At 37.9% G+C, this 21,360-nt stretch overlaps 1 protein-coding gene across 10 annotated transcripts in view; it reads left to right on the top strand.

Annotated features, from left to right (window-relative positions):
- The window catches only part of LOC126278659 (zinc transporter 6-A-like), a 471,888-nt gene that overhangs the window by 100,656 nt on the left and 349,872 nt on the right, over positions 1-21,360 (top strand). For 2 of the 10 annotated variants that reach the window (XM_049978886.1, XM_049978883.1), the window contains 2 exons: positions 1,721-1,823; positions 12,452-12,568. The exons of 7 other annotated variants lie outside the window; for them this stretch is intronic. In XM_049978886.1, coding sequence (XP_049834843.1) covers positions 1,721-1,823; positions 12,452-12,568 — 220 coding nt within the window. The remainder of the gene's footprint in view (positions 1-1,720; positions 1,824-12,451; positions 12,569-21,360) is intronic. One more of the 10 variants, XM_049978877.1, reaches the window with a different exon arrangement.

Below are 21,360 nucleotides of genomic sequence, written 5' to 3'. Positions count from 1 at the left end.
AGACAAATTTGGGACTATACTGTTGAATGTGCACATAATATTCCACTGAAAATTTATTTCATTGACACCAGGTGCCACATAAAGCATTTGTGTAATAGTGTATATTGCAAAAACGAAACTGCTGGTATCTAACTGCTGAAACACCAGAGAAAAACTCACTCTCTCTCTCTCTCTCTCTCTCTCTCTCTCTCTCTCTCTCTCTCTCTCTCTCTCTCTCTCTCTCTCTCTCCCTCTCCCCCCCCCCTCTCCCTCTCTCTTCACCCCCCCCCCCCCATTCTTGCGGAAGGGTTGTTACTTCAGAATTAGTTAACTCTGAGGATAGACTTTGTCCAAATGCATATCAATGATTTAAATTGTACTTCAAATCAGTCACTCAGTATCTCAATTATATGGTGACAGATATGGCACTTGTACTCCTTATATTATTTGTATTCCACACAATACTTTTCATTGTTGTATTTACATCTTTTTAAGAAAATTCGTGTCAATATTGCCTTAGGTGTTTCTACACTTCTCTGGAACTCAAATTTATCTTCCTGAAAATCAGCTTCTGTTACTCTTCCACTCCTCTGCAGATAATCTTTGTTTTACAACCATAACACATTAAACTGATGGCTCAATAATACTCTCACCTTTCAACTTTGGTATTCGGATTAATACTTTCTTTTTGAGGGAAGTCTGGGGGTAGTGTGCCAGTCTCCCACATCCTACGTATCAGATGAAACAATTTTGTTATGGCTGATTCTCCAAAGAACTTTAATAATTCTGAGGGAATTTTATGTACTCCAAGTATATATTTTTATTTTAACTTACTAGGTCTTTCATTACTGTGTCAATTTCTTCTCACAGTGTCACATCACACATCTCATTTCCATCCATTGCCTCTTCCCTTTCCATAATATTGTCTTTTAAGTTTGTTTTCTTAGTGTAGTATATTCCTTCCACCTTTTAGCCTTCCCTTATTTGCTTAGTACTGTGTTGTTATCTAAGCTACTGATGGTCATACAGCTGCTTCTCTTTTTTCCAAAAAATTTCCTGTAAGTGCTATCTCGCTTTTCTGTAGACACCCATGCCTCTACAGCTTCTCATATAATCATTCTTGTTTTCTCACTTTGCATTTTCTGTTAATCTCTTGTTTTTGGTGTCCACATTCTGTTCTATCCACTTAATTTTTAAATTTTCTCCTTTCATCAATTAAATTTAAGGTCTTATGTAATATCCAAGGTTTTCTAGTGGGCCTTGTCATTCTGCATAGTTTTTTTTTTTTTTTTTTGTTTGCTTCCTTCACTGTTTCATGTCTCAAAGCTAACTATCATTACCATCAAATGCATTAATCACATAAAAAGGCAACTACACACTTGCATCTGATTGGGTGCATGACCCATAGATGTGTGTCAAAGCACAACTATGTGACTAGCATTCAAGCTGCAGGTTTCTCCCCCATTTTAAGCACATGTTCTACCCACTCCCACAACACACACACACACACACACACACACACACACACACACACACACACACAAGCTTTCATTCCATAGACTCACACAGAGAGCAGTCTCAGATCACCAGTGCTGTATTCAAAGTATAATGCAGAATTTATTACTGACATATATTTTCTTACTTCATTTATTTTTGAGGGTGATTTTAATATGAAATACATTTGGCAGCATGATTGTGCTTAAATCTGCTTTATGTGTAACACATTTTCTGCGTTTCGTAGGAACTATCATATGGCTGACACATTTGCTGCCATACTAATAGCAGTCATGATGTGTGCAACTATGTTGCCTATGAGTGTCTATACTGGGAAAGTGCTTTTGCAGGTAAGTTTTATCATACTACATATTTTGGTTTCTGTTTGAAGTATCAGTAGCTAGAACTCAACAGTAAATCTGAAGTATATGCTGCGTGACAGAATAATATTTGGAGATTATTAAAATGGTTATAGACTTAATTCTTCTATGTATTATTTGTGCCAATAAGTTTATACAGCAATGTTAGATCTGTGTGCAGATGTGAAGGTATTATATTATTTAATGAGCATTTGGTACAAGATGAATCAAATATGATTGTACCTCAGACTGTGCTATGTAACTGGATAGTACCTCACTGAAATGCTTGCAAAGATATTCTGTGGCGATACCTGTAAGACACCGCTAGCCCACGCCTCTCGCGGTGTGCGTTTAACCCCATTTAAATGACGCGCCAAGCGTGCGCCCAGCAGCTGTACGATTAATTAAATAATCGGCGTGCGAATCACAGTTGAAATCTCTGGTCCAGAGGGACGTGAAGAGGCTGTGGTCCAGAGAGAGGGTAGAGTCAGTCGAGTCTTGTTCAGTCTTAAGAGTCAGTCGAGCTAGAAAGTGTCTTGTGAAACGATCATTCTGTGGATAATATTAGTGTGATGATTTCTTTTATATGTGTTGTGTTGTCTTCTTCGATGAGTAAAAGAAAAAAATATAGGTAAAATAAATTTTTGTGATGTCCATCAATAAGTTCATTCCAGTAAAAATAGAACCACTTCCCTTCACCTTTATTCACCCTTTTTTCTTTCTTTCCTATCAACAAAAACAAAAAATTACCCCCCTCCTTTTTTTTTTTTTTTTTTTTTTTTTTTTTTTTTTTTTTTTTTTTAATTCCGGACATCACAATTCTTATGTCTTTCCCCCTCCCTGCCCCATGCATCCACCTTATCCCACCACCCATGCAGATTGTGGCCCCTGTTGGACATGGTAGCAGCCTGCAGTCCGGCCACAGCAGCCAGTGACAGTGGTCATACATGTGCGAGTTGTGCTTGTGTGAATGTGTGTTTTCTATTATGGCCATTTGGCTGAAAGCTCAAATGCATAGCAGTCTTTTCATTGTTGCCTCTCTATGACTCAGCATCTTCTCTGTTTGGTGAGTAGCAGTCTATTCATTTCATAATAATGTTGTTAGTCCATCCTGGACTTTCCATTGTTTAATTAATCACTTGTTTTGGGTGATTTTAGGGTCCTTCAGTTTTTTTCCTTCATTCATTTTTCCAAAGTCAGATTTTAGTATTTGAATGTATCCAACATGTTTAGATGAGGAGATGTATAGGTTTATTTTCTTTTCGAATTTTTTCCACGAGATATATTTGAGTCATATTCCATTCGTATATATAGAAAAAATGTTAATTTTCTGCTAACACAAGTTATTTAGTTTCTTTTTTCCATGTTGATTGTGTCATTAATTTCAATAAATTGACTCTTTTCTTTTTCTTAAAAATTATCCCCCAATATGCATCTAAAGAGTGTAGGTGAAAGTGTGTCTCCTTACTTTGAATTGCTCTGTATTCTGAATGATTTAAGAATTTTCCTGAGAATTTTGACTTTAGATTTGTTATTTGTGAGTGATTGTTTTTGAAGTTTATCAGTTTGTTATTTACCTTGAATTTGTAGCATGAAGAGCAGGTTTTAGTACACACACTGGGGTGAAGAAAGTCATGGAATAATGATATGCACATATACAGATGACAGTAGTGTTGTATACTCAAACTATAAAAGGTTAGTGCATTAGTGGAGTTGTCATTTTATTCAGGTGATTCATATGGAAAGATTTCCATTGCTTATTGTCAAAAGTATGATCACAAGGGGTATCAAGGGAAATTTGTGACTGGATGGAGGACTTTTTGGTAAGAAGGACACAGCCTGTTAATTGGATGGAGAGTCAACAGATGCAGAAGTAACTTCGGGTGTGCCCCAGGGAAGTGTGTTGGGTTGGGACCCTTGCTGTTTGTATTGTATATTAATAACATCGCAGACAATATTAATAGTAAAATTTGGCTTTTTGCAGATGATGCAGTTATCTATAATGAAGTACTGTCTTGAAAAAAGCTGCATAAATATTCAGTCATATCTTGATAAGATTTCAATGTGGTGCAGAGAATAGAAACTTGCTATAAACGTTCAGAAATATAAAATTTGCACTTGACAGAATGAAAAAAAATGTAGTATCCTATTACCATAATATCTATGACACTGTTGGAATCAGTCAACTCGTACAAATACCTGGGTATAACACTTTGTAGGTATATGAAATCGAATGATCAAATCGTTTGTCATGGGTAAAGCAGGTGGTAGAATTTGGTTTATTGGTAGAATACTGGGGAAGTGCAATCAGTCTACAAAGGAGGTGGATTACAAATCATTGCATGACTCATTGCTCATATGTGTGGGATCCATACCAAATAGGACTAACAGGGGATACTGAATGTATACAGAGGAGGGCAACATGAATGATCACAAGTTAGTTTAATCTATGGGAGAGTGTCACAGCAATACTGAAGGATCTCAAATGGCAGACTCGGGTGTAAACTTTCACGATAAAGTGTATTAACAAAGTTTAAGGAACCGGCTTTATATGATTACTCTAGGAATATACTAAAACCTCCTACTTATTGCTCACATAGGGATCATGAGGATAAGATTTGAATATTCTTTGCGTACTCCATACGTGAATGGAACAGGAAGAAATCCTAATAACAGGTACGATGGGAAGTATCCTCTGCCATGCACCTCACTACAGTTTGTAGGGTATAGATACCAATGTAGATGGAGTTATGGCTGCACAACAGGAATAAATAAATTTTGAATGAGGAATGGTAGCTGGAGCTAGACACATGAGACATTCCACTTCGGAAATCGTTAGGGATTTCAATATTCTGAGGTCCACAGTGTCAGTAGTGTGCATAGAATACCAAATTTCAGCCATTACCTCTCACCACTGACAATGCAGTCACTTTTGGCCTTTTCTTAATGACCAAGAGCACCTGTGTTTGCATAGAGTTTTTGATATTAAAAGACAAGCCACACTGTGTGAAATAACTGCAAAAATCAATGTGGAATGTATGACAAACATATCTGTTAGGACAGTGCAGTGAAGTTTGGTGTTAATGGACTGTGGCAGAGACAACCAACACGAGTGGCTTTGTTAACAGCACATCATCTTCCTTGCAGTGCCCCTTCTCGGCTTATGACCACAACAGTTGCACTCTATAGATGACTCGAAAACTGTGGCCTGGTCCAATGAGTGCCAATTTCAGGTGATAAGAACCGATGATAGGGTTCCAGTGTGTGCAGATCCCATGAAGCCATAGGCCCAAGTTGTCAACAAGGCACTGTGCAAGCTGGTGGTGGCTTCATAATGGTGTGGGTTGTGTTTACAAAAATGGACTGGACGCTCTGGCTCAACTGTACTGATTATTGACTGGAAATGTTTATGTTCATCTACTTGGAGACAATTTGCAGCCATTTGTGGACTTCATTTCCAAACAATGATATCGTGTCTCTGGGCCATAGTTATTCATAAATGGTTTGAAGGCTGTTCTGGATAGTTCAAGTGAATGATTTAGCCACCCGGATCATCTGTCATGTATCCCATCAAATACTTGTGGGACATAATGGAGAGCTCATTGACGAACAATGTTCTGCACCTGCAGCTCTTTCACAATTGTGGCTGGCAATAGAGGCAGGGTACACGGGACTTCCAACGACTTGTTTAGTCCATGCCACTTCGAGTTGCTGCGCTATGCCTGTCAGAAAGAGGTGTGGCATGATATATTAGGAGGTATCCCATGACTTATTATGTTCTTTAAAATTCTATAAATGTGGTTTCTGCATAACCTTTCTTTGTAGATTTTATCCTGATATTCCAGTTTTTATCAATATGATTTTCCACTCTGCTTCATATTGCACTAACATGGGATTTTGTGAGTTTTGGAATAAGTGTGACTCCCCTACAAATGTTTGTACTTGTTTTATCTGTCTCTTTAGAAACTGATAAATTTTGATCGCCTGAAAAACTGTTAAGTTAGAATGTTAAGGATGATGGGAGACGGTGGCTACATGAACAGTGTATTTCCTGTATTGAAATATGATGATGATGATGGATTATTAAACATATCCAGGCATCAGTTTTCTATCTACCTAGTTTGTATGTCTTGCTTCTGAAAGTTTGTTATGTGCCATTTTCTGTAGATTCTTTGTTTCCTTTTTTAATTCTTAAGTTGTTGGTTCTTCTAAATTAGGTGGTGCAGAGTTCACATCTTGTTTGTCTACTGTTTGGAAGATTGATCTTATTTTGGATGCTACAAAGTTGAGAAGTTAGCTTAGTAATAAACGTGTAGTGAAAAATTATTTGCATTGTCAAATTCAGGTCCCAAGTTTCTTTTCTCTATCAAAATTCTTCAAGAGTGAAGTTTATTTAATATTTTGTGAGACATATTGTGTTATTCCTTTGAAATGCCTCTTCAACTTTCCATGTCTTATTTAATGTTCTGTTGTAGCATTTTTAAAATGTTTTTACATTTGGTTTTTAACATTTTGTGTTTTTCTTTGATTTTATTCTTGTAAATTTTCTGTTATCTAGGAGTTATTTACACCCTTTATTTCACTAAATGTGATTTATACATATTCTCTGAATTTTTTTCTCCTAACATGTACTTTTTTTTCACCTATCCCCCTGCCCCTCCTTTAGATTTATTGGCAGCTTCCTGATTTCTTCTAATTATTTTGGATGATTAATTGAAGCTGCATGCTATCAATCTGTATTTTTAATTTTTGGCTACAGTGACAAATGTTGTGAGATGAAAATAATAAATAAAAATTGGCCACATGCAAGTAGGACTCGCACTCTGAGGGTTCTTTAGAAACTTAATTATCTCTATGGACAGTCCATCAATCCCGGGAATCAAGAATCTTGATGATTGTTGCCTGTTGATACTAGTAAGATAATGGCCCCAGGAATTCTGAGACTTGCAAGAGTGTTTTAATTTTAATTTTGATGTTGGATAACAAATGACAAAAAATATTTTTGTATTATATAACCTCAGATTAACCCTTCTCAGATTTTGTTTCTTTACTTGTACTGCTAAATGCTGCTTCTTACCAAATTTCATGATTCTAGGTCAAAGGTAAGTATCCTACAGGTTTTAATGAGAGGGTTTGCGACAATAAAGGCTTGTGTCTTTTGATTGCTTTGACTTTGAAACTTACATTTATTACATTACCAGGTTACTTTAGTATGTAACATAAATTTGAGCATAATACGTATACCCGTTCCTGAGAAAAAGGGTTCTTAACATACAGACAGACGGACAGACAGGCAGTCAGAAACAAATGACAACTTTTTTCGTGTGAGATAATTACAAATCAACAATTTTCAGATTTTTTTTCCCTTTAGTTATCCTGGAAACCTTGCTTCTTGTCCAGTTTCATCATTACAGATCAATGGGAAGCACCCTACAGGTTTTCAAGATTGAGTATCAAATAATGTGACATAAATGGTTGTCTTTTTGGTTGCATCAATTTGTTTCACTGTCAGTTGGCCTTACACGTTAGTATGAGGCATAAAGTTCAACTTGATATGTGTACCCGTTCCTGAGGAAAAGGGATTTTAACAGTCTGTTGGGTGGACAGATGGACAACAAAATGATGCTATAAGGATTTCATTTTTACCAAATGAGGTACAGAACCCTGAATGAGAAAAGGGAGCCACTCACCTACAACTGAATGATGTGTGGTAGTTAGACACATGTAATAGCATAGAAGAAAGTGGACATTAATTTTAGACTGAAGGATTTACAAAGTTGTATTGATTGATTGATTGATTGTGAACAGTTTATTTTTCTCATTTTGTAAGTGGCAGACACTCTACCATTATCTGTAATGACACTTTTTTTATGAGGAATTTTTTTTACTGTTGTCGTGATTGTATTACTCCTTTGGATTCTTCCCTTTTTTTGTTTGTAGCCACTATTGATTGAGACATGACAGTTGATTCAAGTGTATAATCTGTTTATGTATTCAGATGTCAAAAATGATAGTCATCCAAAAGACGACAAATTTTGTGACAGATTTCAATATTTTTCTGTTGACAGAGATATCAGTCTCACCAGTTCTGAGATTACATGTGTTTCCTATGATCCTTGCACCAGGTTTCTTTTTGAAGCACCTACAAGTTATCCACATATCTTGTATATCTCCCATAATATTTGTTTCTGGTATTACAAGGATTAGAATGTTGTATTTTTAGAATGTTTTGTTTTTCCAACAGGTGGTTTAATGTACTGATCTTTAGATGGAATTAATGTTGAGTATTCCAAAAGTTTTTTTTTAGACTTTGATGGTGATCCTGTCTGTTTGTAGTGCTTGTGGTATTAAAAAAAATCTTGAGGACAATTGTGTTGCTTTTTGCAAAGTTTTATTTTCCTTCGTTATTACCACCTGCAGTACTTTTCTTTTTGAAAATTTCCCTCATACTTTTTTTTATTGGTTTCAGTTTAGAAAATCAAAAGAAATGCTCTACTTCAGTAGCACCATTAGAACTGTAAGTCCCAGAGCATATTAAAACAGCTGTTGCTAATGTGGAGAGGTGATGCTGATCAGAGTACCACATAAGATTTTAAGACACACATCTCTTCTCAAGTCCACCATGAAGACTGACATGTTTGGCTTGGGCTCAAAATGGCCAAATTTTTTAATATCAATATGGCACTGGGAAGTCAGTTGTGGAGCAGAAAAAAATTAGAGAGAGTGAAGGTAACAGCTCGCTATGTAATCGAGATATTGAGTTGTTGATAGGCACAAAAACAAGTGTTCAGAGAACATGTGCAAGCACGCACGCACGCACCCACACACACACACACACACACACACACACACACACACACACACACACACGTGTGTGTGTGTTTCTACATGAGCAGGATCCATCTGAAAGCCGAGCGCAATTCTCAGTCTCGTTAATGTGTCTTTTGGGACTCAGTGCCTCAACTATATGATGACTTGTGGGAAGCTTTACACCTGACTAACAAAGCCAAACAATATAATGTATTCTAAACACATCAACAAAAAATTGAAGTAGCAAACTTGGAGGATCACTGTTTAAGACACTGGATTCTCATTCTGGAGGAGCAGGGTTCAGTTCCCAATTGAGATGTTTATATTTTCCCACCTCCACATTGCAAATGTTTTGAGTGAAATGCCCAGTCGATGATGAAAAGGATTGCGGAAAACTCCTAAATAAATTCCAAAGTACAGTGCAGTTTTAATATCAATATATTTCCAGGACTCCGGTGTCCGAGCCTGATGAACTGTACCGGTTGCATCACATGTACCCAAAGTTGACATCAAATGACACAGTATTTACAACAATCAACAAACGAGTGAGCCTACAATACATTTGCTCACAACCCTAGCCAAAAAACGATTGCCCCAAGGCGCCTGCGTGACCTCTATTTATACTTTTGTTAACAATTATTTACAATGAAAATTACAATTTTATGTAAAATCACAATTAAAAGTTAAACCGAATATGAGATACACATTGCTAAAAATTTACAATCTTCGTGCTGAACAAGGTGAACCTATTTTCAACTTAGTTATGAGTTAATATAACATTTTCTGACCAATTATGTTACAGGTAACAATTATATTTCTAAATTTGTTTGTAACAAATCAACTAGTGCCCAAATTTTATTGCTAATATATATTGGAGATTCAATTAACATGCTTTATTTATGTGTTCTATTTAATTTGCTGTAGTAATTTTATACTGATAGGTTTACTGGTACATCCTGACCATGTGCTACATTTCTTTCGATTAGCTACAGTATTAATTTCACATTTATATTATGTTTCTCACATAAGAACAACATTAATCAGCAAAGCATCGTTTTCGAATTATATGTATACTAAAATAGTGGTTATTTTTGCATGTAATTTGGAAACAGGTCACTTTACAATTGGACAATTAGGGCTGGTGTTTATCTTTAATGCACTCCGAGGGATTCAGATAGGTAGCAATGAGATACAGTAATATTTCACAATCCAGCCCTCCGGAGTTGAGTTTTCTGTAGTTTCCCTCTATAGCTCAAGGCAAATTCAAAGATTGTTCTTGTGAAGACGAACCAATTTCCTTCCCTATCAGTAGAGGACTGCGCGGATAAGAAAAGTGCAATCCACATCAGCAAGGTCCTAATCCGCAACCACATCCGCAGCAATTAATCCGCATGCACAAGTTCCTTATCCGCATCAGCATATATTGAAGTTTTGAATGAGTAATGCATAGTAATAGACAGTAGTACTTACAATTATGTTATGTAATGACATAGTTATTGTTAGGGTGCCATTTCTGGGACAACTTAACTAATTTTGACTTCTTAAATCACAGTAAATGTTCTATACCTAGTCTAAAGCAGACCATTCCAAACAGGAAAGCATTGGCAGTCTGGAGCACACACAGTAGCGGTTCGGCTCTCGTGATATTGGAAACGCTATTTTAAAAAATAAAATTTAATGTACTAGTATCAAATGATGGAAATGCGTGTATAGAAACAACTATATTTCTCTGCTATTGTGCCAAGGCAGCTGAAAATGACAATGGTTTTAAACTGTTACTAGCACATTGCATCATTTACCGACAGTGTCAAACTTTTGAAGCCATTCATGTCAGCTGATGATTATATTATAGCTTACGCGTTCAGTCCTCGTCACTTCCAATATTTACGGTATTAGGCCTACACTGCAAAACACTGGCGCACCCGTGAAAAAGTTAAACTGCCAGCAATAAGTGACGTTGTCTGGAAGAAATAACTTGTCTTCCGAAGAGTGACAACAAAATCAGTGGTTATAGAAATTAGGAGTGGTTGCATGAGGTAGCAGTTCCTTAGCACTCACTGCACCGTACTTGGCCCCCACATCAATAAGAAACTGTGCCGTCTCGAGAAACCCAGATCCACATGCAACTTTGAATGGTAAAATGTCTTTGCTGACAAGATTTATAAGTTTTTCTGTCGCGGCTGTTTTCAAATTTGGCAGAACTTCAGGAACTTTCTCTTGGTATATAAATAAGTAATTATGCTGCTTTGTCCAGCCTCACACGAATGTTTTGGCAAATTTGAAGTTCCACTTTTGTGTCCGGTGTAGGAATATACTTTTTTACATGTAAAACAAGCCACTATATCTTTTATCTTTTCGTTGCAATCAAATACGTAACCGAATTTTTTCCAAATTGGTGATTTCAATTTGTTTTCCTTCACTAATGTAAAATCACCTTATTTCACCTTACACGAAATTGTATCCATCGATATGGTGTTCATTTGAAGAAAGAACTCTCACTGATATTTGCTAGGATGCACGTTGTCACTCTGTCACCACAAAGCGCAAACTGCAGGCAGCGGAAAATTGCAATGGGCACCTGTCTGGTAGACAGTGGGCAGGTTTGCCACCCAGAGAGCACTTCAGAGGCTACACGAAAGACACTGTCGCGGAAACGGATTAGGCGCAGGTCTCTTGGTTACAGCGACGTTGGTCGCAGCCAGGGCTGAGGACAACACACATCCGCTCTAGCCGGGCCCTGCAAGATTCCAAGAATGTCAACAGACTTGAAGTTCTGAACTAACCTTGCAACGTACATACTGGGCAGATGCCTTGCTCATTACCCGCAGATGACGCGCAGATACCCGCACCGGTCACGATTTTATCCGTTAATTAACAAATACCACGGATATCCGCATCTGCGCAGACCTCTACCTATCAGGACTCACAACCTTACTAGTTTAGTCCCTTTAAACAACAAACTAACCAACCTTCCATATCCTGGCCCAGTTCAAACATCTATCCATTTCTAATTACCCGGTCTCTTAATAAACTGGACTCTTTCTTCCCTTAATATGCAGTAATTTTTTGATGGTTCTCAGCAATGTGAAAGGAACTGGGAAGGAGAATAGGTTTATATGTCACTAGCTACCTTGCTTCTTTATGAAGAAGGATGTTGAAAAAAATCTTTTTATCCACCAGAATAATTTAGTTTCTGAAATTATGAAAAATAATGGTTTAATGGTATCCATTTGATTAGCACAGCAATGGAAATAGTATATTTTAGAGTGACTGATTGCTTGAACACATTTAATCTCAGTTAACAAAAATAATTTAGAGTGCTAGACTTTGGTTGTCATTGTGTAGAAACTGTTGTATCATTTTAATTTAGTAATCATTGAATATATATCTGTACCTGAGAGGTATAGGAGGAGAAGTCCAGTATCCACCATTTAAACCTTCTTTCTAATATCCACTCATTGCTTCATTTGTGATCCAGAATTTGCCCAATTTAGGCAGTGCTAAAAGGCTGTTTGTCAGTTCAACATTTCTTAAATCAGTCATTGATTGGATCAAAACTCAACCATTGATTTTACCATAACTCAGTCATTGGTTGGAGCATAACTTCGCAGTGTGTGGGAATTAAAAATACGGTGTAAGTTGAAACTGTGGGAATTGGACTTATACCTCTTCACCTCTCAGGCATGGATGTAAGGTTTTTATACATAAACACTGGAGTACAACTGCCAAAATTCAGTTTTCTTACACAATCTCATAAGAATTTTTTGATAAACATATTTTGTTGTAACATTTATTTTATTTGCTTTTAGACAACACCTTCACATGTGATTGGGCAGCTTGACAAATGCCTTAGAGAGTCTTTAACCATCGATGGTGTGCTTGAGTTTCGAAATGAACATTTCTGGACACTTTCATTTGGAAAAATGGTAAAATTATTGTTATATTTTATGCTGCTTGTTATTTCAAAGAACACTATTGTTGACGTAAATATTTATGCTATGAAAATGTTCCTACGCAGTGATAGTAATTTCATTGGTATGACATTTTATGTGAAGGTGGTTTTTGTGAACCAGTGGCATTGTATTCCCTTTCAGCTCAAAAAATATAATTAATCTGTTCCAGTTAGTGCACTGTTTTTGTGCATAAAGTCAGTTGTTCCTGCGCAGGAGTGTAGCGTTTGCCCCATTAGGCAGCTTCATACTGTTTAATCTTTTTTGTACAACCAATAATAAAAAAATCTCCATCTTACAGCTTATGTATCAATAAGTTTTGCTCAATTCTTTGTACCTGCCAAACATGTATGTTGATAAGCGATTCATGATTAATATTCAAGAGACTGATGTCCATGGGATCTTGTCCATCAAAGCAACAATCAACGTTCCATATATAACAAAGTTGCACTCAGATTTGAGGCAATAACCAATAAATGTAACAAAGCTGCTGTCTTGCTTAGATTTAAAGCTGTAGTGATTTTTCTCTGTCTGAGGAAAAAAATTGTCTACATACCAGTTACTAGGGACCTGAAAAATAGGAATTTTGTCATAAATGTGAAAATAGATGTAAATTCTACATCAGAATGCAAAAACATAAAATTACCCAATAAAGGCTGTTTCATAACAGATTTTATCCCAAAGAACTATTCAATCACAGACAGTTTTAAATAGCTTTATTTACTGTGTGTAAATATAAAAAATGTAACACATTTCATTGTACAAGTCATTAGGTTTTGTTCCCGTTCCATTGGTGTATGGAATACAAGAAGAATGATTGTTTAAATGCCTCTGTATGTGCTAGACTTAATCTAATCTTGTCCTCATGATCCCTATGTTAGCAATATGTAGGGTGGTGTGTATACCTAGAGTCATTATTTCAAGCTGGTTCTTGAAAGTTTGTAAGTAAGCTTTCTCAAGGCTCTTCAAGTATCTGCCAGTTAAGTTTCTTCATCATCTCTGTGACACCCTCCCATGGGTCCAAGAAACCTGTGATCATTTGTGTTGCCCTTCTCTGTATATGTTCAGTATCCCCTGTTAGTGCGAGTTCCATACACTTGAATAATATTCTAGAATGGATTGTTGCTAATTTTTAAGCAGTCTTTTGTAGACTGATAGTACTTCCCCCATATTCTACCAGTAAACTAAATTCTATCGTCTGCTTTACCCACAACAGAGTCTATGTGATCTTTCCATTTCATATTATAAAAAGTGTTTCAGGTATTTGTTTAAGATGGCCGATTCCAGCTATGACTCATTGATGTTATAGCAATAGAAGACTATGTTTTTTCGTTTTGTTAAATCCACAGTTTTACATTTTTAAACTTTTACTGCAAGTTGCTAATCTTTGCACCACTTTGGAATTTTATCAAGATCTGACTGAACATTTAAGCAGCTTCTTTCAGACAGTACTTAATTATAGATAAATGCATGATCTGCAAAAACTCTGAGGTTACTGTTAATATTATCCACAAGGTCATAAATATACACCATGAAAAAAAAGGGTCTCATCACACTTCCATGGGGCACATCCGAATTTACTTCTACATTTGTCATCAAAGCCCCATCCTTGATAACTTACCAGGGAGGATCCGTACCAGAAACTCTCAATCCAGTTACAAATTGCACCTGATACTACATATGATCAAATAGGTGTTTATACGGCACTGATTCCAAATGCTTTCTGAAACTGAGAACTATTCCGTCTACCTAAATGTCTTGAGCCAAAGCTTTCAGTATGTCAAGTGAGAAAAGTGAGGGTTGGGTTTTGCATGATCAGTGTGTTCAAATCCATGCTGGTTAGCATGGAGTAAGTCATTCTTTTCAAGATATATCATCAATTTTGAGCTCAGAATGTGTTCCAAGATTCAGCAACAGATCGAAGTCAAGGGTATTGGGCAGTAGTTTCGTTTGATCACTTCTACCACCCTTCTTGTAAATGGACGTGACCTGTGCTTTCTTCCAACTACTGGGCATGGCTTTTTGTTTCAGATATCTGTGATATATTATACACTGGTCAAGACAATTAGGGGATCAGTTGAGATATCTAGGTTCTGATGTATTGTCACTGTCAGAATGAACTAAAATGGTTCAATGTCTTCCTGTCAGTTCTATGGAGTGGAGGCAACAACATTACGGCCACCGAGATAGTGGTTATAACAGAAAGTTGCTGCAGAGAGGGTTGGTGTTGACTTATATTTACACTACCAAATGAATTACATAAGCCATTGGGTTCAAATAGTGAAGTGAGCAGGTAGTGTAATGCAGCAACAATGTGACTTACCCGAAGATATGGCATGGTGAGCCACAGGACAGTTGGAAATGGGACAGACACAAAGGGAAGTAGCTGCAGCTATTGGAGTGTCCTAAAGTGTAATTACCATGACCATGATGCGATTTCAGACAACAGGAACTGTTAAAAGAAGGCAAGGCCAATTTCATCCATGGGTAATGACATGACCATTATCTCATGTTAACAGCCCATCGAAACAGGAGGCGGAATGCAACTCAGCTGCCACACGCCCTCCAGGCAGCAACAGGATGCCCAATATCAATACAAACAGTCTGAAATCGCCTTCGGAGGCCTGTGGTGTGTGCCCCTTTAAAACCACGACACCGTTTAGCCCACAGAAACTGAACGGAGGAGCATCAGGACTGGAGTAGTAACAAAAGGTGCTGGGTGCTGTTCACAGATGAGTCAAGATATCTTGCTATGTGCAGGAAACATCACCATATCATGGTGGTGGATGAATGGTGTTGGCAGGAGTTAGTATTGGTGGTTGTACGGACCTCTATGCCATTCAGAATAGTGCTTTCACTGCTCAGAGGTATAGAGATCAGATCCTTCGACCTTTTGTTGTGCCCTACGCTGGTGCCATAGAAGGTGGGTTCCTTCTGGTGGACGATAACACCTGTCCCCACAGAGCTGCACTGGTGGACAACATGCTTGGAGCTGACTGAATTGAATGAATGGAGTGGCCAGCTTGTTCACTGGATTAAACCCGATTTAGCATGTTTGGGATGCACTTGGCAGATGCACTGCAGCCAGACCAACACCTCCCGCAGGTCAGCGGTTGAAGAGCTGGATATTGTACTCGTGCAAGAAACTGTACTGGCCGGTGATCACACACTGTATTAGAGGGGAACGAGTATAACTGTTTCACTGTTGTGGTGCCTCGTTCTACGTAAATGCCATGTAAATCTCAAGTAAAGAGTTGAGATAGCAAAATATTGTACTGGATCACACACAAATTACAATTGTAATTGATATCTGAATAAAATGGGTTATCATATGTCAATTGTGTATGATATCTCACCTGATCCCCCAATTCTTTTGAGCAGAGCAGCTGCAAAGACAGTATGGAATCTGACAAGAATTCCATCCAGTCCTGGAGCTATGTTAGTTCTAACAATTCCAGCTGTTTCTCAATTCCAGTGGCCCTAATATCTATTTCACTCATCTTTCAGTAGCTAAAAAAATTAAACTTGGACAGTTATCCTGCGTTTTCGTTTGTAAAGGAGCATTTGAAAATGGAATTAAGCATTTCTGCTTTTGCTTTGTTACTCTCAATTTCAGTCCACATCTCAGCTGGGAGTGTCTAGACACTGACGTTGGTGCTACGAACAGCTTTTAATATGACCAGAATTTCTTTGGGTTTTGTTAAACATGATTTGATGGTGGTCACTGAAGGCTTCATACATTGCTGTCTTGACAGCTAAATGCATTTTGTTCAGCACTCTGTAGCCCTATGCTTTGTTTACACCTATTATGCTGTATTGCATATCATCTCAAAGCCCATTTTGGAAAGAGAATATGCATAAGAACATGTTTGCAAGACAGAAAGTGCAAAACCCCAAGTATGTATCATTGCTCTTGTGTAATGTGGATGGTTGTACGTTCTCTGTACATACTATGTAACAGAATATAGAATTCAGCTGTGGGACCCAGCTTCTTAGAACAAAAAATGCATACATCTGTCTACTAGCTAAAATTCAAAAATTGGTGTAATCACTACTTTTACATATGACACAACTTCGAGAAGACAAAAACTGAATTTCATAAACTAATTTTCACTGTCATGTTTACATATTAGGGGCTTAATCAGTTTTGCTAGACTGGTCGAATACCACATCTGGAAATCAGCATTTTTGGTTTCTGATTCAGTTAGCATAATGGCTGACTCCCCCCCCCCCTCCCCCCCCCCCCCCCAATGAACCATGGACCTTGCCATTGGTGGGGAGGCTTGCGTGCCTCAGCGATACAGATGGCCGTACCGTAGGTACAACCACAACAGAGGGGTATCTGTTGAGAGGCCAGACAAACGTGTGGTTTGGTTTCTGATTCAGTTAGCATAATGGGTGAGTCCGTCCCCCCCCCCCCCCCCCCCCAATGAACCATGGACCTTGCCGTTGGTGGGGAGGCTTGCGTGCCTCAGTGATACAGATGGCCGTACTGTAGGTGCAACCACAACGGAGGGGTATCTGTTGAGAGACCAGACAAACGAAGAGGGGCAGCAGCCTTTTCAGTAGTTGCAGGGGCAACAGTCTGGATGATTGACTGGTCTGGCCTTGTAACAATAACCAAAACAGCCTTGCTGTGCTGGTACTGTGAACGGCTGAAAGCAAGGGGAAACTACGGCCATAGTTTTTCAGGAGAAAGAAAACTGGAATTCTACGGATCGGAGCGTGGAATACCCGATCCCTTAATCGGGCAGGTAGGTTAGAAAATTTAAAAAGGGAAATAGATAGGTTAAAGTTAGATATAGTGGGAATTAGTGAAGTTCGGTGGCAGGAGGAAGAAGCCTTTTGGTCATGGAAGTACAGGATTATAAATACAAAATCAAATAGGGGTAATGCAGGAGTAGGTTTAATAATGAATAAAAAAATAGGAGTGTGGGTAAGCTACTACAAACAGCATAGTGAACGCATTATTGTGGCTAAGATAGACACAAAGCCCACGCCTACTCGAGTAGTACAAGTTTATATGCCAAATAGCTCTGCAGATGATGAAGAAATCGAGGAAATGTATGATGAGATAAAAGAAATTATTCAGGTAGTGAAGGGAGACGAAAATGTAATAGTCATGGGTGACTGGACTTTATCAGTAGGAAAAGGGAGAGAAGGAAACATAGTAGGTGAATATGGATTGGGGGGAAGAAATGAAAGAGGAAGCCGTCTGGTAGAATTTTGCACAGAGCATAACAATCATAGCTAGTACTTGATTCAAGAATCATAAAAGAAGGTTGTATACATGGAATAATCCCGGAGACGCTAAGAGGTATCAGATAGATTATATAATGGTAAGACAGAGATTTAGGAATCAGGTTTTAAATTGTAAGACATTTCCAGGGGCAGATGTGGACTCTGACCACAATCTATTGGTTATGACCTGTAGATTAAAACTGAAGAAACTACAAAAAGGTGCTAATTTAAGGAGATGGGACCTGGATAAACTGAAAGAACCAGAGGTTGTAGAGAGTTTCAGGGAGAGCATAAGGGAACAATTGACAGGAATGGAGGAAAGAAATACAGTAGAAGAAGAATGGGTAGCTTTGAGGGATGAAGTAGTGAAGGCAGCAGAAGATCAAGTAGGTAAAAAGACGAGGGCTAATAGAAATCCTTGGGTAACAGAAGAGATATTGAACTTAATTGATGAAAGGAGAAAATATAAAAATGCAAAAAAGGCAAAAAGGAATACAAACGTCTCAAAAATGAGATCGACAGGAAGTGCAAAATGGCTAAGCAGGGATGGCTAGAGGACAAATGTAAGGATGTAGAGGCTTATCTCACTAGGGGTAAGATAGATACTGCCTACAGGAAAATTAAAGAGACCTTTGGAGAAAAGAGAGCCACTTGTATGAATATCAAGAGCTCAGGTGGAAACCCAGTTCTAAGCAAAGAAGGGAAGGCGGAAAGTTGGAAGGAATATATAGAGGGTTTATACAAGGGCGATGTACTTGAGGACAATATTATGGAAATGGAAGAGGATGTAGATGAAGATGAAATGGGAGATAAGATACTGCGTGAAGAGTATGACAGAGCAATGAAAGACCTGAGTCGAAACAAGGCCCCGGAAGTAGACAACATTCCATTGGAACTACTGACCACCTTGGGAGAGCCAATTATGACAAAACTGTACCAGCTGGTGAGCAAGATGTATGAGACAGGCGAAATACCCTCAGACTTCAAGAAGAATATAATAGTTCCAATCCCAAAGAAAGCAGGTGTTGACAGATGTGAAAATTACCGAACTATCAGTTGAATAAGTCACAGCTGCAAAATGCGAATTATTTACAGACCAATGGAAAAACTGGTAGAAGCGGAAGTTCAGTTTGGATTCCGCAGAAATGTTTGAACACGTGAGGCAATACTAACCTTACGACTTATCTTAGAAGAAAGATTAAGAAAAGGCAAACATACGCTTCTAGGATTTGTAGACTTAGAGAAAGCTTTTGAGAATGTTAACTGGAATACTCTCTTTCAAATTCTGAAGGCGGCAGGGGTGAAATACAGGGAGCGTAAGGCTATTTACAATTTGTACAGAAACCAGATGGCAGTTATAAAAGTCGAGTGGCATGAAAGGGAAGCAGTGGTTGGGAAGGGAGTGAGACAGGGTTGTAGCCTCTCCCCGATGTTATTCAAACTGTATATTGAGCAAGCAGTAAAGGAAACAAAAGAAAGATTTGGAGTAGGTATTAAAATTCATGGAGAAGAAATAAAAACTTTGAGGTTCGCCGATGACATTGTAATTCTGTCAGAGACAGCAAAGGACTTGGAAGAGCAGTTGAACGGAATGGACAGTGTCTCGAAAGGAGGATATAAGATGAACATCAATGAAAGCAAAACAAGGATAATGGAATGTAGTCAAATTAAATCAGGTGATGCTGCGGGAATTAGATTAGGAAATGAGACACTTAAAGTAGTAAAGGAATTTTGCTATTTAGGGGTAAAATAACTGATTATAGTCGAAGTAGATAGGATATAAAGTGTAGCCTGGCAATGGCAAGGAAAGCGTTTCTGAAGAAGTGAAATTTGTTAACATCGAGTATAGATTTAAGTGTCAGGAAGTCATACCTGAAAGTATTTGTATGGAGTGTAGCCATGTATGGAAGTGAACCATGGACGATAAATAGTTTGGACAAGAAGAGAATAGAAGCTTTCGAAATGTGGTGCTACAGAAGAATGCTGAAGATTAGATGGGTAGATCACATAACTAATGAGGAGGTATTGAATAGAATTGGGGAGAAGAGCAGTTTGTGGCACAACTTGACAATAAGAAGGGACCGGTTGGTAGGACATGTTTTGAGGCACCAAGGGATCACAAATTTAGCATTGGAGGGCAGCGTGGAGGGTAAAAATCGTAGAGGAAGACCAAGAGATGAATACACTAAGCAGATTCGAAAAGATGTAGGTTGCAGTATGTACTGGGAGATGAAGAAGCTTGCACAGGATAGAGTAGCATGGAGAGCTGCATCAAACCAGTCTCAGGACTGAAGACCACAACAACAACAACAATGGCTGAGTATCTTCAATTACATATTAGAGATAGACGTCTACATACTCACAAGCGAGTGGTCCAGTCCTACATGCCAACACCTACCGTGAATTTTTCCGCATGAGAAGAATACACCAAAAGAAATGCACTGTCAAAATTTTACCTGCTAAGATGCACTGCAAGTACTAAAAAAAAGTTAAAACTACTCATTGAACTCATTTTTTTTCTACACGAAGAACCACTTACAACTCCAATTTGTACAGACCTTCCCACCCAGCACACAATCGGAAAATTAGGAGATGCAGCTGTGACATGAGAACAGTTTCATTTATACAGAACTCGAATGGAAAAAGGAATTATTGTGCCTGTTGTTCTGCATATTGTGCTGCATACTAGGCATACTTGATCAAATTCATTAAATGTGATGATGTGAATTTTGACAGTGCAGAAATGGCTGAAGTTTAACAATATTGTCCCGCTGAAAAACCTGAAATAACAAAGAGCTATCTATCAGAAATTATATTGTCTGACAGTTATCTGAAAAATGCTTTTCACTTTGAAAATTTTTTAATCAGTAATTGAATTGTGTTATTAGTTCTGGATCCAAATTATATTAACAGTCTTTTTGTCATTGTCCTAAAGACAGGGGTGTCATTATGTCCAGGCCAAGAGGGATACTGTACTTTCAAGTATTTATGATGACACAGTGTTAAATGTGATTGAGAAATTTTTTTACCAAAGCACACAATAAATATTCTTTGTCCATCCTCTTCTGTAGTATTACTGTGTGTCACAGATATGATAACACACGAGTTGGGATGGCAGTCGTTAAAACAAAGGCATTTTTTGCTGCTGTGAAATCTTTCTGCAAAAATTCAATCAACTACTTTCTGCTCCAAATGCAAAAATATTTTGTTGGTACCCACCTACATAGAGAGAAATGATCATCACAGTAAAATAAGATAAATCAGAGCTTACAAAGAAAGATTTAAATGTTTGTTTCTATCATACACTGTTCAGAGTGGTAGAGAAATTGCTTAAAGGTGGTTTATGAACCTCCTGACAGGCATTTAATTGTGAACTGTATAGTAGTCATGTAGACGCAGACATAGGCTTAAAGCTAAAGGAAGTATAACTCTAAAACATTAATGTGCTCCTTGAAAATGTATAATGGGTGATAAGATTCAAAAGTCTGCAAGTCAAATATGATTTGTATCAGGTGCTGCAGATGGTA

The sequence above is a fragment of the Schistocerca gregaria genome, chromosome 6 (genome assembly GCF_023897955.1).
Source record: "Schistocerca gregaria isolate iqSchGreg1 chromosome 6, iqSchGreg1.2, whole genome shotgun sequence".
NCBI lineage: Eukaryota > Metazoa > Arthropoda > Insecta > Orthoptera > Acrididae > Schistocerca > Schistocerca gregaria.
The sequence above is the reverse complement of the archived record's forward strand: the minus strand, read 5'-3'. Positions and strand labels throughout refer to the sequence as shown.